This window comes from Pagrus pagrus, assembly GCF_965226575.1.
Source record: "Pagrus pagrus genome assembly, chromosome: 15".
Classification (NCBI taxonomy): domain Eukaryota; kingdom Metazoa; phylum Chordata; class Actinopteri; order Spariformes; family Sparidae; genus Pagrus; species Pagrus pagrus.
In genome coordinates this window covers 21,643,610-21,658,615 of record NC_140199.1, presented here as the reverse complement: position 1 = coordinate 21,658,615, position 15,006 = coordinate 21,643,610, and the positions used below count along the sequence as shown (strand labels likewise).

At 41.2% G+C, this 15,006-nt stretch overlaps 1 protein-coding gene across 6 annotated transcripts in view; it reads right to left on the bottom strand.

The window, feature by feature from the left end:
• khdrbs2 (KH domain containing, RNA binding, signal transduction associated 2) overlaps nt 1-15,006 on the bottom strand; it is a 79,269-nt gene that overhangs the window by 19,486 nt on the left and 44,777 nt on the right. For all 6 annotated transcript variants that reach the window (XR_014624284.1, XR_014624285.1, XR_014624286.1 and 3 more), the window contains exons 5-6: nt 5,793-5,920; nt 3,140-3,323 (exon numbers count right to left, since the gene is read on the bottom strand). Coding sequence is in view for 3 of the 6 variants with exons in the window: in XM_084375802.1 (XP_084231928.1) it covers nt 3,140-3,323; nt 5,793-5,920 (312 nt within the window). In the remaining 3 variants the exon portion in view is untranslated. The remainder of the gene's footprint in view (nt 1-3,139; nt 3,324-5,792; nt 5,921-15,006) is intronic.

The following is a 15,006-nucleotide window of genomic DNA, read 5'->3' as shown; positions in this document are numbered from 1 at the left end:
GAAGATAAAGTAAGTACACTTCTGCTTTTGTCACGGCTGCCCTTTTTATGGTTCCGGCGAGTGTTCGAAAGGTGCAGTGTTGCTGCATTCAGCAACACCTGAATGGCAAAAAACTTACTTGAGTCATTGCACAAAGAACTGCATTCTGGGAGGAACAAAAGTAAGCAATCAAAGAGGAGTGCCGGTGTAAAGGATATAGCAAGGTGAGATTTGTGGGAGAATGATAAAGAGGAAACATTGAGTTCATAAATTATAGACAGTGATACACGATAACTACCAGCTCACTCATGCTTTCCATTGAGGTTTTCAAATCGATACCAACCTCGATTAGAGACAATTATGGACATTCTCGCAGTATCACTTGTACGAGACGGACTGACAGTTTGACGCAGTCCATCAATCAACTGTCTACATGATACCCGTGCACACCGCGGCGCGTATTTCACCAAAGACAAATACAGGATGTAGCAACAAAGAGGCATCTGCTGCTGTTGATTTATTACTGTGTTTCACTAGATTGTACAGTGCAGGATTCTTGTAGCGGAATAACAACATGCTGTGCGGCACCTTGTATACGCAGTGATTGAAAAAACAAACAGAACCCGGACCTTTGTATAAAGAGGTCTCGCTACACTCCGGAAACATGCTCAGAGAAAATTGTGTAATGTCGTGGAAAAAAAAAAAGAATAGCTAAGTGAGATATGAGGGAAGAAAATGTTCAGGACAAACTCATCTTTCCATAATCCCCTAGTCTCTGCGCTCCCACCCCTCTTCCCAACCTCCAATTACAAAGAGAAGAAATGCCTCGCTTTTTACTCCTCAGAAATACACAGGCTCTACATCAGAACTCAATTTGGTTTGGTAATGAGACTGCGCTTGTGCATTTCCCCATGCAGACAGCCCAATCTTCAATTGCCAGCACACATGGGGGCTTTGCTTAGCAGGAAGGCTCTGAGGAAATAGACGCGTAAAAAAAAGGGTTGCCTTTTTTTTTTCCTCGTTCGGATGAAACTTAGAGCTCACCTTGTGTCGTCTTTTCAAAATGACCTTGAGAAATTTCCAAGATCTGAGCACGAGCAGACGTTTCGCGAGCACTTTGAATGTTTTTTGACACCGATCCCAGGACAGCGTGAGCTAACTGATGTGAACAACGACCACTGGTCAAGGCTCTACAGTATCTGCACTTTTTCTTTTTGCATGTTAATGATGCAGCGATTAATAATGCAGAGACAGTAAGTGAAGTAAAGTAAATGGTGCGTAACATTCTTGTGTTTTGTATTCATTTGAATGGCCAGGATAACTTTTATCTGAAAGTTCATAACAACAGTTTATAAGAATATTTAACACTTTTCCACTAAAGCAGACGGCAAATATACGCAAATATACAAATAGGTCAAAGCAGCCACAGCAACCACACAGTCAGCAACAGCGAGTAGATGAAGAGGGAGAGAAATTCCCCAGACTCCCTTACAAAATCGCTCAGTTTTGTGAGATGTTGAGTTCAGAGAAACTTTATAAACTTTGTGAAATGCTGTCCGTGACAAATTCTTAATTATTTGGGCCGTCTTGTAAATGTGGTTATAGAAGATATGTATGTCTTTCCTTGTATAAAGAAACATTGTGTATGTTTGTCACATCGATGTAATGCCAGGTGTGAAATGATGTACCTAGAGATGTGCGCTTGTGATCCGATCACCAAGAAAGCATATGAATGCCTGGGATAAACAGCCTTATACTGTAGTTTTTTAATAATGCAGCACAGTGAGGAAACAGACATTTCATGAGGGAGACGAGTTTGTGACTGTTTATCACCGTTAACACAGACCCCAGCCTGCAGTATAGTTCATTAACTTGACTTAATAACCAGAGAGTTGTAGAGTAATTAGGCTTTATGATCAAATAAAGTTCATAAATACAAAGGTAGGATTGAAATAACAGTCTTCCTCAAGGTAAATCATAGTGTCTCTTTTTCTTTTGTGGTGTATTTGTTTGTTTTCTTTACAGGATCCCACTGTGTGTGTTTTAATTAACTACAAACCACAATTTAACTGCAGTTGCTACTTTTCCCTGGATGGATGGGATGAGAATCTACTCGCTTCAAGCAGGCGCTAATTTAAAGGCTCTGACATCTAGTTCAGTTACATTTTTAATGCACGGGCGAGCAAATTCACAATTTTGCAGAGCACGTTTTTATCACCTGTCCTGAATTCAGTATCATCAGGATGTCAACCAACTCCTAACGCTTGGATTTCAGGCTGTCATGTAACACCCTGGTTTGCCTTGAGGACAGGCCAGGAGGGCTGCAAGATTACACTTGTTTACTCCACAAATCTAATAAGAATTTTCCGGGTCAACTTGTGAGGCGACATTCACATCAACATACAGTGTGTTTTTGAAAATCGAAATAAAAGGAAAAAGCAATAAACACTGAAATCACCATGTTAAAAATGCTTTTAACGGTGATGAGCGAGCTCAAGGGACAAAACACCTAATTGAAGTGTGTGCATGTTTTTTTCCTTGAAAACCTCGAATCTGATCTAATTTCACCTTTGAGTAGAAGGAAATAAATGTGTTTGAGCACTTAGCTAAATTAATAGTTTCTCATTTTTTAGTTTGGTGTGATATTTATCTGCGAATCTGCACAGCAACATAAATCAGATTATTTTGTTTTCCTGAGACGTCAGTTCGGGAAAGTTTGTGAAAAGGGGAAGAGAAGGATCCCTGCATGCACCGGCATCAGACTCAATATTAACCCCAACCTACTGACAAAAGACAAAGACGACGTGACGTTCACTGTCATGGATTATTAATCCAAAGCAACTTTCAAGTCAATCAACTGGATTTTAAGATTAGCCCGAGATGAATGGAAACCAAGGGCTGCCTAGCAGACCCTGGATCATTATAAAAACTCTGGTACGCCTTAAGAATTGAAGTTAATTAAATAAAAAGATTTTGCAGTGACTTCCTGCTTGCCCTAATTTCTCAAACGCGTGTCCCTGAATGCCCTACCTCTCGGTGTGAGGCAACACCCATTCAGATCACAGGCAAGGGGATTAAACCAAGTCTGATTTACACACAGTTCATGTGAAATTATTATCAGCCATACTTTTCAGCGTGTGCAAAAGAGGATTGGACTTACATAGTCGTCGTATGATTCATGTGTGACGGCTAACAGCGGGGGCCTGTACCCGGCGCTCCCCGCCGCCCCCCTGGCTCTCGGAGCTTGTACCTCCCTGGTTAGAACGGTCGTGGGGAGTTTGGTGTGCGTCGCTGCCGCCGTCCCCCGAGGCGCTGCTGCGCTCCTTCCTGTGCCTCTGTGGCCCCTGGTAAAGCAAACAAGCAGACGCACATGGCATCACTTTTTCCTAAGAATCTTAGGCTGTGACATTTGTAAATGATGTGGAGTTGAGACAGTGAGGAATCTGTTAAATCCCCTCTCGTCAGGCTGCCTCAGTTGGTGGTTGTCGTACGGTGTGCTCGAGATCAACATAACCTCCGCTGGCACTGAGGTAGATCTTGTAATGATCAGAGGGCTGAAGAGTGTCACTTTGTGTCTTCCTCAGCTCTGCAAACATGCCTGTGGGACGCGGCATGGTTGTTTCAATAACACGATGGAGCAGCGCCGAGCGTGTGTTTGTACAATATCACACCTCCATCTGCCCGAAGCTGCTGAAGACACCCTGGTTGTAGACATACTCACACAGGTATTGCTTTCAAGAAGAGCGGTGACTTATTTAACGGGGTCCAGGAGGATGAAAGGCCAAAGCGCTTGTGCAGGCATGAGTCAGTTTAGGTGGATTGCTTTCTTTTCTAGAGGTGGCTGTCCAGTAGCAGACCCACATGAACACAGCAGGGATGAAACAGGGGGATTTATCCCCATAAAAGAGTCTATTGTCTGCAAACTTCACATTCTAACAGCAGCGTGATGTAGGTGGGCTGGGATAGCCTTTCTTCCTCCAGCACATCCGTCACTAGGTAGCAGCCCATTGTGATCCAAAAATACAGACACTCAAAGGGGAATTACTGGTGCATATTTTTCATGGGGATTTACAATAATCGCTTATCGGGGCGCCATAAGGAGAAAATCTGGGTAAGGAAGTGGTGGTGGCGCTGGTGACTTTAAATGGGGGGCGTCCCGTGTTCCTGCTGGATTTCGCTCATCTACATGTGCTGCCTGAATTAGGCCAAGCTGTCATGGCGAACTGTACCTGCCTGTTCCCGAGGGACCGCCATGGCTCAGGTAGATTACTGACAATTTGCTCTAAAAACGAACTTAAAAGGAGGCTGGGAGAGGCAGGCGTTTCAGCCGCACACATGGCTAAGTCAATCAGGTGCTCTGGAACATTGAGTTTTTCCTGTTACTGGTCCTGCCTCCATCCTAAAATCCCCTCAAGCTACAGCACATTGAAAACAATATAATAATATGTGAGTTATCAAGAAGACATAACTGGAAAAAGTCAGAGAGGAAGTACTTTTTAAAGCTGTTAGCCTGAGGAAGAGAACTAAGAACAGGTTTATATGAAATATTGAAATGTTTGTCAGTGAACCCAATTACTCTGAAAATTCACCATGAAGGTGGGAACTTCCTTTTTTATATTATTAAAATATGTACTTGGCATTCACAGCACCGCGCACTATAACAACCATAGTGCAATGAATATAAACTACTTCTAGGTGATTGCATAACTGAACTAAAGGGACGTTCCACTGGTTTTACATGAAGATTAGTTTACTGATCATAACGAATATGACTCAATCTGTGACATCAGTTGTTTAATATATTCTTCGAAGGCAACTTCTGGTAACTCTTTATATTAACGTCCTTGTAATAAGTGTTAGTTTAAAGGTAATAAGGCTCTTACATGCCCATATAAGATTCTTATAAAGATGACTGTGTTAATAAGACTAAACAAGTGTTAAAGACAGCATCTTTGTTTATAATAGTACTACAAACGCATTTATTGACCATTAGGTAAGTGTGGTAATTACCAAATCACCAAAACAATTACGAGAATAGGAAAATTGAAGTAGGTCTTTCAACCATCAATTATTTAGAGATAAATATTTTGGTAATTTCAAAGAAATTTCAAATATGTTGCTTGGTAATAACCACCTTCTTACCGTGGAACTTCCAGACCTGTAAAATGAAGTGTTACCGATTATTACAAACTGTTACAGTATATACTATTATGTATTCGTTAACTTTCAGTAAGCTGTTCTGATGCTTTAGCAAAAAAAATACATATTTTATTATACATGATGCATTTACTAACAGCTAATTATGAGTATTTCTGCTACCAGATCCTACGTGAGAACAATACCTTATTAAGGTTAATACATACTTTATAATGCACTTGTACAAGTACATAAGTATAATCATATAATACTTTTCCATACAGATTCTGCATCAGGACAAAATACGAGTAACTGGGTGTCAACACAGATGTCACTCTTCTACTTCTAAAGAAACGGGTTGGCAGTTTTAAAGGAAGCTTTATAAAAAATAGATAACCCCGATGATATCATGGGTTGTGTGGGAGGTCTGAAGTTTGAAAGATGTGGGGTCTTTATCAGTAAAGGATCTTGCTCTGGCAGCCTGAGAGCCTTTGCAGCACCAATTTCAAACCCACTTAGGTCTATTGTTTCAAAAGAAATGGAAGTTCAGTACTGACTTAAAGAGAATAATTGAAGTTTTCACCATTGTGTGGACTGTAAGTTCATATTATAACTGTCAGTGCCATCTAGAAGTTATATAAACAGAGCCCTTTGTGTTCAGCATAATTGGTGGCTACCTGGTGGATATTGTGGTTGCCGGTCGCGCGCTCCTCCCCTGCACACTCCTCCCTCTGCTCGACTCGTCGGAGCCGTTCAACAGGGAGAGCTCTCTCAGTTGCTCCTGTCTGATCTCGTCATTGTAGTCCTGCGGGAACAAAATACAGCATGTCTCGTTTAAAAAAAAAAAAAGAAAAACAAGGACATTTGTCTTCTGACTGCAACAGATGCTCGCAACAGCAGCAAATGCCATCAAATTAAAATGATCTCGACACACACGCAGGAAACACATGGCGCCGCTGAGCGTTGACTACCCGATGAGGGATATTTTCTTCTGGTTATATTTGGACGCGAAATGCAGGAGAGAGATTAGAAATGTTGGAAAAGACAAATATGCCTCAAAAGAGCTGTGGGTTCAGTATAAGTTTTGCATGATTAAAAAAGAGAAATGAGGAGGGAGACATTTTGCAGAACTATTAAGTTTTCTTCTGGATTTTACAAATAATTTAGAAACCTGCAGGTTGAGAAGAAAGGTGACATAAAAGGTAAACTGAATTAAAAAAACCTTTCTTCTCACTTTAAAGCAACAAAAAATTATTCCTCATTTCGTCGGCACGCACAGCCTGTAATTGACGGTTTCAACAACTTTGTGTGGAGTGCCGTTATCTTGTGCTTCTGAACCATTTTTCTCAACCTGTTATCAAACATGATACGGATCATTACGCAGCAGACAACGGAGTGGACAAAGCAGTATTCATTATCTTGTCATTGCTGACAGATAAACAGGCTTATTTCTCAGGAACACGCAAGCAAAGCCCGCAAGATTTAGCACCTCAGGAAAAATGTTTTTGTTACGACAACAAAGAGATGGAGGCAGCGACCGATTCCCCTCGTTGTCTATGTCTTTGACAGCCACATTTTGTGACTTTGCTTTGTCTCTTCCTGACTGGGTGTCACGCTGAAAGGAGAGCAAGGAAGCACAAAAATCTTACATCATCCAGAACGCTAAAATAAATAAAAGGTGAAATGAAGGTTTGCACGTCGAGTTTCCAGAAATATTAGACAAATGAAAACATTCCTCCTGCTCTAAATGAGTCATTCATTCGTCTTAAACCATTTACAGTCTCCATAACATGGGGCGCATGACATTTTAGTGTGAACATGACTGAAACCAGTAAATATCGCAGCAGAGTATTTTCCCGCTCTGTGATTTTTCCTGTGACACTCACAAGAAGCCTTTTAATAGATTCAAATAATTCTGTGTGAAAGTCGAGCAATTGTGAAATTCATTCATTGTCTAAATGTGTGAAAAAAATTAAATTAACAAATTCTTCATTATCAGCTGTCAGCTTTCACACTCTCTCAGTTATATATCAGCATTCTTTTGAGGTATGTTTTTACACTTTTACACACACAATATCTCACAAAGGTTGAAGTCTCCCGCCGATTAAATATGCACAGTTTTAACAATTTAGTCGGGTGCTTGAGCTTCACCGTGTAGAGATGTGACACTAGAAAGCTATTTAACATAAAATATTGACACTCAAATGTGTACATATCACACGTGTCATATCAACATTTTTGAAATATACATATCATGCTCACATTACATGTATATGAGCTGACTTTCACGTCAGGAGGTGAAGGAGATGATGGTGGCGTTGCAGAGACCACTGTTCAAGACTGCGTTTCAACATTAGTAAGAGCCAAACTGAATGTTCTTAACCAGAGGTCAGGGGGTTTTACAGCCATGCTTGTGGCAACAAAACCAAATATTTTCAAGTATATGGCGCTGCAGCCACAACACTATTGTGAAGAGGGTGAACTTCCACATATGGTTTGGTTCGTAGACTGATCGGGTCACAGGAGTTCATAACTGCAGTTGACGGTTACATACTTCTTAAAATAACATAAGGATAATACAAGTCACCATAAGCTAAATCAAGAAGGCAAACTTTTATTCCACTCTCAACTGCCGCAAATATAGACAGATTCCTTCCGTTTTTGTGCCTTTCACAATAAAAGCACTACACATACTGCTCATCAGGTGGGACTTAAATTCACGTATACCATTTTAGTAACAGGACGCTCAATAAAATAGCTCCCAACATTTAAGTACATATATATTTTTAGCTGTTACAAAAACAATTTGTTTTTTCTCATTTATTCTCTTATTAGTTCTCATTATTATTGAATATATTTATTTTTTCCGAAGGACACTTTTTGTTTGCTTTAATTCACTGATTAGATTAGATTTTTGCATTGAAAGCCATTTATTGTTGTGCTTCAAACACATGGACTAGCTTATTATTTCATTGTCTCATAGTTGCCCTTTATTAGAAATTTCAATTTCTGTTTGATCTGCCGAGTTTTCCTCAGGAGTGGGCGTTTTTTGTAGGTGGCATTGTTTGAAGAGTCTGCAAGGCTGCAGCTGAGCGCTTTTCAATGCTTCTGAGAGACACCAGGACAGTTCCCAGCTTTGTTTGGAGCAACAGAACCAGGTAATCCAATACATGATATTTTCCTAGCTGAGTGTTTTTTGTACCTAAACCTAACCAGACCATGGAAGGATGCTTTGAATTAAAAGGGTGATATCTCCTGTTCTGTTGTATCACTTTTGGTCATTTGTGTCCAACAGTGTTATGGGAATACAATGCTAGACCAGTGGACTGTATTTCCAGAATGTGGTGCCTCCATTACCCATAATGCAACTTAGCTACTAAGCAACATCACTGGAGGCAATTTATCCGATTCCTCTGGAGCCACAAAAAGGTTTTATACTACTTTTTTCATATTTGCAGTCGTGCTGCCCAGCACACTTTAATGTGTAAAATTGGCAGAGTTGCCATTTAACACTATAGCGCAATGCTTTGATGTGTAGGTCTCTGTCATATATGGTATATTTGCCAACAAAGGCAGTGAGAAAGAAGTCTGTAAGCAGGCAAAATCAAAATGGATTTTGTTTGAACCTCGAGGATACGAGCGATGTCTCTTGGTGAGTAACACTGAATGTAAACAGAAATGTTTGTTCACAAGAAAAACTCCACAGGGCACCTTTAAACTTTGCATATTCATAGATTCAGGATTTTTAATGAGGCGAAGGCGCCAATGCAGGTTTTTTCTCAAATTTCTGACTGGTTCATTATTTGCGAAAAACGATTCCAGACAAATTATTTCAAGCAGATGGAAGTCACTGCACGTTTTGTCACACAGAGTCATCGAATATTTTGAATATTGAGTATTTTTGCTTTTATTTAAATGTGGGTTGATCAGAGTAAACTTTGTGTGGCACCCAATTTAACGTGTAGCTCCAAGCTACTCAAAAAATCACATCACATTGTCACGGCTCCTCATTTTCATTAACAGGATACGTGTCGCCCAGGAACCACATGACAAACAGACTTTGACACCCACATGTCACTGGAGAAGAACGAAAAAAGATCCTCATGGTAGATTTCCAAAACATTTGACACACTGCACACATGTGGTCCTCTTGTTAATGAATTAATAAGGCCTACAGCGCTCTGTTGGTTTGAAGGAGACTGGCACAGCTTTTAATTGGAAAGCTGGCAGCTTATCCAAAGCACAACAAACATGCCAGAGCTTGTAAAAGTTGACTGTTGACAGAGGCGTTAACACGAGAAAACAGAGATAAACCCGATGCCGAGGCTTCTTGGGCCCGACTGTTTGCTCGCGGAGATTAATTCAGGCCATGCATGACCTTGTGCACACGCGATGCCCTTCACAGAGACTTTAAGGGGTCAGCACATGAAGCATGGCTGCCGCACGACTCCGTTACCGCCTGTGATGACTGATTTCGTGCCTTGTCCAGTTTGTTTAGCAGTCTGCGGGCTGCAGAACCATTTATGAAAGATCTCCTATATCCTTGCAAATCTTTCTGGAAGAAATACAGTCCCATTTATTTTAAAAAATGGATAGTGAATCTCAATAATTTAAGGTTTAATTAGGAGATGTTTTCTTGCCAGATCTCCTCTGAGACCGTGAGATTTTTCTAAAGTAAATACATTTTGTCCAACACAAATAAAGCCCAGCTTTCAGATAAACCTTGTGTTCAAAACATGGTGCAGTTTATGTGAAGTCAAGGCAGCTCCAGGAACTACTTGATCCATATTATCACGTATGAAGATGTCAGGTGGAGATGCAGAGGACAGAGTTAAGAATTCAGTGCTAATATACTCACAGACTCAGCAGATTTATGGCACGTGGTGACGTGAAAGAGCCAATTTCAATTTTCCGAGAGCAAACAAAGTGTGTGTCGGGATGTATCCTGTGTCAGATCGGCTGACGCAAAGGACTCATCCTCATCCGTCTACCTCGACACCCTCTCGTGTCTGGCGAATGGGATGTTTGAGAAAAGGCTCTCACAAAGCGTCGCATCTGCAATGCTGGATGGGCAGAATTGGAGTGTGTGATTCACATACGGTAAGTTAACCTCAACACGCAATTTTGGAGGGACAAATAGTTTTATAAACATGCACTCATTTTACAGAAATGACAACCAAACTGCCAGAATAAATGTCGGCAAAGTAAGTTTCTGCAAACCGCTGATGTGTTCAAACTTTACATTTCTTTCTGAAAACCCAGTGCACGGCCTGTTTTAAGGAGGCGGTTTGCAGTCAGAACCAGTGGAACCAAACACCATCTTAAACATTTTCAGATGCATCACTTTACACCTTTTTCTTTTTTCTTTTTTTTTTTGTTTTGATGTGTTTATTTTTCAAGTGAAGAAGATCTGAAAAATCATCACAGTACATGCTGTCCTGCATAACAACCTCGTGAAAGCTGTTCTTATCCTCCCAAAGCACGTCAGGCCAGTTGATCCAGAGGCACAGAGGCGGCCACGCAGCTGCAGCAGCTGTTAATCTGCATCTTGATACGATGTGTGTTACGTTTTTTCAGCACAAGCTGCTCATTTCAGGTCTTAACAAAAGAACTCAGCTGGGTGTAGATACGCGGCCTCGTTTTGAATGGACTTATAATCAGCTTTGATCTTAGGTATGAAGCAAACAAAAATGTATAAGTAGTTATTTAAAAAAATCTTACTTTGACGTGGAAATGATCTCATCTCCAAGCATCGTCTAAGCCTGCCATAAGTGATTTCCCTGCTAGTTATGTCGAGGTATTGCAGGGTATTGCATTGAGCTTTGAGAACAACGTGCAGCGGCGACACACTCCCGAGCTAAGGGTTTGGCTTTGTTTGTCAACCCAGCAAATAATTTGTGTTGCCTGGCTTCAATGTCGTCTTCCATCGCTGTTATCTAGTCTTCCAAAAAGTTAGATTTTCTCTCTTGGTTCATGGCTATTCCTGACTAAACCCTCCTCTGTCCCTGCATTATATCAGGAGAAATCACAAGGCAGGTGCCATCAATTTAAATTAATTTGATATCTATAAATCACATAATGCTCAGCATCTTGAATGCATTGGATGTACGCACACTGCAGGAAATAATATCAAGACAAAGTATAAATTCAAGAGCATTTTTGTAAATGAGAGCTCTGGACTCTTTTATTTCTCGATTCACTTTATCACGCTGCTTCATGATCATGGGTGGTTTAATATTGAACTCAAAAAAGAGTCAATAGTACTATCAGGATCCTGATTGCAGGAGAGTAAGTGGTCCATAGTGTGATACCGTTACACACCAGACATTAGCATAGTCTATATATCGCGCATTATTAGAAAACAAAAGCCTCCACTAATGCAAGGTGAAAAATTGATTCTTCCTCGCCTCCCAGCTCATTTCCCCTGCATTGTTAAGAACACCTGTGCGGTCTGGATCCCTGCTGAAGATTATAATGCAGAGGAGGTGCCTCTGCTACACCAGGCAAGTCTTCACTGTTGGTGCTCGGGCTCATTCTTTGGGGTCATATGGATCAAATAGCTTAAATTCAATGCGTGTTTATTATTGTTTGACTTTACATTTGACTTTATGTAAAAACTAATTACTGTCACGCATCTTGTTCAAGCATCTGTGTTCCCTCTCCGTGCCAAAATGCTCCCCACCGCAGTTTGGCCCGAGATGAAGGCGGAGAGCTCATCCAGCTGAGAGCAGGATCGCCTGTCCTTTCTCCGGTGCGTCTCACTCTCAGCCTGTATATGCACACCGGCCCACTGATTAGGTTCCTGTTTGCATTTTGCTTTCTTTTACAGGGCGCAGCACCGCTCTGAGCCGACAGCACTGACAGCATTTTCTGTAGTCAAATTTTGCTTCACAGCAGATCTGAGGGCTTTTTCTCAGTCGCTACCAGCGGCTGATAAAAGTCAGAGTCAGACAAACTGCACTTCTTCTGTGTGCTCTAGTTCTGCTCGGTAATGCACAAATTATCTAGCTGGATATGGTCACACAGCTTGCTCGTGTGGTTGTGATTTTTTAATAATTTAACAACCGTTTAAAAGTCATATCAGAAGATTCATTTTTCCTGTTTCATAGACGTGAGCTCAGTGGGAGCTCAGTGGGAAGCAGGGTTTGTTAAATTACAGGGGTAAGACATTTATTTGCAGACATCATTGGGGTGAAGCTGCATTAAAATGAATTTTTCTCTGCGAGAAAATTAGGCACGTTTCAGTTCTAGTTGGGAGAGGGGGAACAGAAAGTGAAGTCAGTCACCTCAGCCCACATGCTCGGGTACATACTCAGATATTCAGCTGTGACCAGCAGTGTAAATCATTTAACTACACATGTGGCATTGTGGGAGACAGCCGCGTGTCGCTGTAATCCTGCCCACTGCATCGCTTTGAGTCTAGTTTGGTTTCTGGAGCATAATGTCACACCAGGAGCGCTAGATTGGTCACTGGAGCAGTGGGAGTTCTCCTGGTGGGCCGATGGAGAGAAGCAATAGCGCTGCACACCAGCTGGCTCGATTTAGGCGGCAGGGTCGTAATTCGGTCCACATCTCCTCCTCGGCCAACTTCTCTGGGGTGTTTTTTTTGGTCAAATGCATCCAAAGGATAGTCATCAACTTTGAATTGCTCTACATAAGATTGGTGAACTCGCAGCAGACACTACACAAAATTTTTTTCATGCAATGGTCAATTTTAAGATTTCAGGCTATTTTGCTTCCATGAAATGTCTCCTTCAAAATACACGTTTAGCTGTTCATTTTTGTTTAGATTTCTGTTCTGTAAAATTCTAGATAATGTCTGTTTTGCATATTTAAACAAAATGTCAGTTACGGAGCAATAAAACCTTTGTCTTATGGGCACAGTTTGGTTACCCTTTGGTACTTGCTGATGTTATTTGACTTTTTCTGACTTTGCCGCCCTCTCCATATCATGCCGGGGACATGCACGAGGCCGGAGCACTGCGAAGCACACCAAAGCATCGCCCACTTCCTTTTTCGGTGCCCACGTTAAATTGGACTGTTTAGACAGAGCGCACTGCGGCCCGGCGCGATGCTCTGTGGACAAACTGCAGCGATCCATGCCAAGCGAATCTGGCAGGAAAACATACTGATAATCTATTAGAAATATTATCACTGCTGTTTGCAATTTTGTTTTTATTTAATTATCTATCAGAGCAAACACACCCCAAAACACACAAACAGACAGGCTGCAGGCATCACAAACCCCTCCCCACAAATCATCACACAAGTCTGTTGTCATTTTAACGTTCGGCTAATCCAGGTTATCATGTAGCTCTACAGTATGTGTGGGGCTCGTTAGAAAAGAGCAGAGGAATTGACCAGAAAAGCGCTTCAAGTGACATCACTTGAATCAATATATCAGACATTCATGCAGCTCCTCTGGAGCCACTAAATACTTACACAACTTTTTAAGTATTAAATCTAAAAGATAATATTTCCAACCAAACTGATCCCCGATAGCAAACCGCTGGAAGCCACTCTCTGACAACACGGTCTTGCAGCAATAAAGAAAAAGTAAACAGCAGGACACACTTGCCACTCTCCACCCGAGGCAGGGAACATCTGTCACCGTGGATACTGACAGATGCCTGTTGTGTTACATTATGTGCAGTTTATTTGCCAATCCATAAGACCCCTGAGGCAGCAAGCTTGTGCTATAAAATAGATGGTATGATCTGCATTTATTATGTTTTTATTGACGTTTATAAGTTGACTTCAGGGTGAAACTAACTTGACGTACACACCATTATGGAAACGACGCAAGGAAAGAATACGTTAGGTCTCATTAAGTAGGAAGATGCAACTTAAATTCATGTGATGTTTTTTCCCCAGTGCGCAGCACCCATGCTTTTAAGTTTGGATTAGCCTTTTTAAATAATAAACCAGCATTAGAGGGTTTAATTGTCCACTTCTTCTTCTTCTTCCTGCCACCAACTGGTTGTGAACACCCCTATATCCGGTAACCAGTGCTTTCTCATTCACAGTAATGATTTTCAGCCCTTTTGTTACTTAGTAAAATCTTACTTAATTGGTTCCTTCCCAGTAACTCTGCATCATTAGTTCTGCTGGCAGGTTTTCACAAAAAAAAATCAAACTTCTGTTGAGCCCAAACAGTCTGTGCTTATTGAGTGTGTGCACCTATTTAAAAAGAAATGTATTACAGCCGATCCTGTGTGTACACTAATTGGAAAACTCGTCTTCACCCATAAGAATAATTTAGAATACACAAAACCTCATCTTCTCTCAAGGTGCTGCAATTAAAGCGAGAGCTGCGGCTCTGCCAGCAGTTCATTCATTGCCTTGAAAAGAATGCGCGTGGAAGAAAAGCATCATATTTACTTCAGATTATACGGTGAACCCTCTACCCCGACAATACATCAAGTCTCCGGCTGATCTGAGAGGAACTTTAGAACAGGCTGGAGCAGATTTCACAGTGCAGAGTGCATCAGAGCACCAGTAAGACGCTGAGGCAGATGAACATTTCTGACAGAACGTCTGTTCATGTGGTGTGTACCATTGCACCATCAATCTCACAAAAGTTGTTTTAGCTTACTGTATATGTCTGTTGACAGTTGTTATATGTGCTCTGGATGCATGCAACATGGTACGATTCTGTTTTTTAAAGGGGCTCTGCGGAAATTCTGTGTTTTGTTGGAAACTGGTCATTAGTTTACATTAACGGACGCCATTTCCAAACCAATGTCAGCTACTGTTGCTATCTGTTAGCGAAGCAGAGAGAGGTACTCGAGAATGTACATAAAGTCACATCAGACGTAATGTAGGTTCTAACTACAAAGTTCATTATGTCACGAAAATTTTACGTGTTGAAAACTTGTATGATGAAGTAAA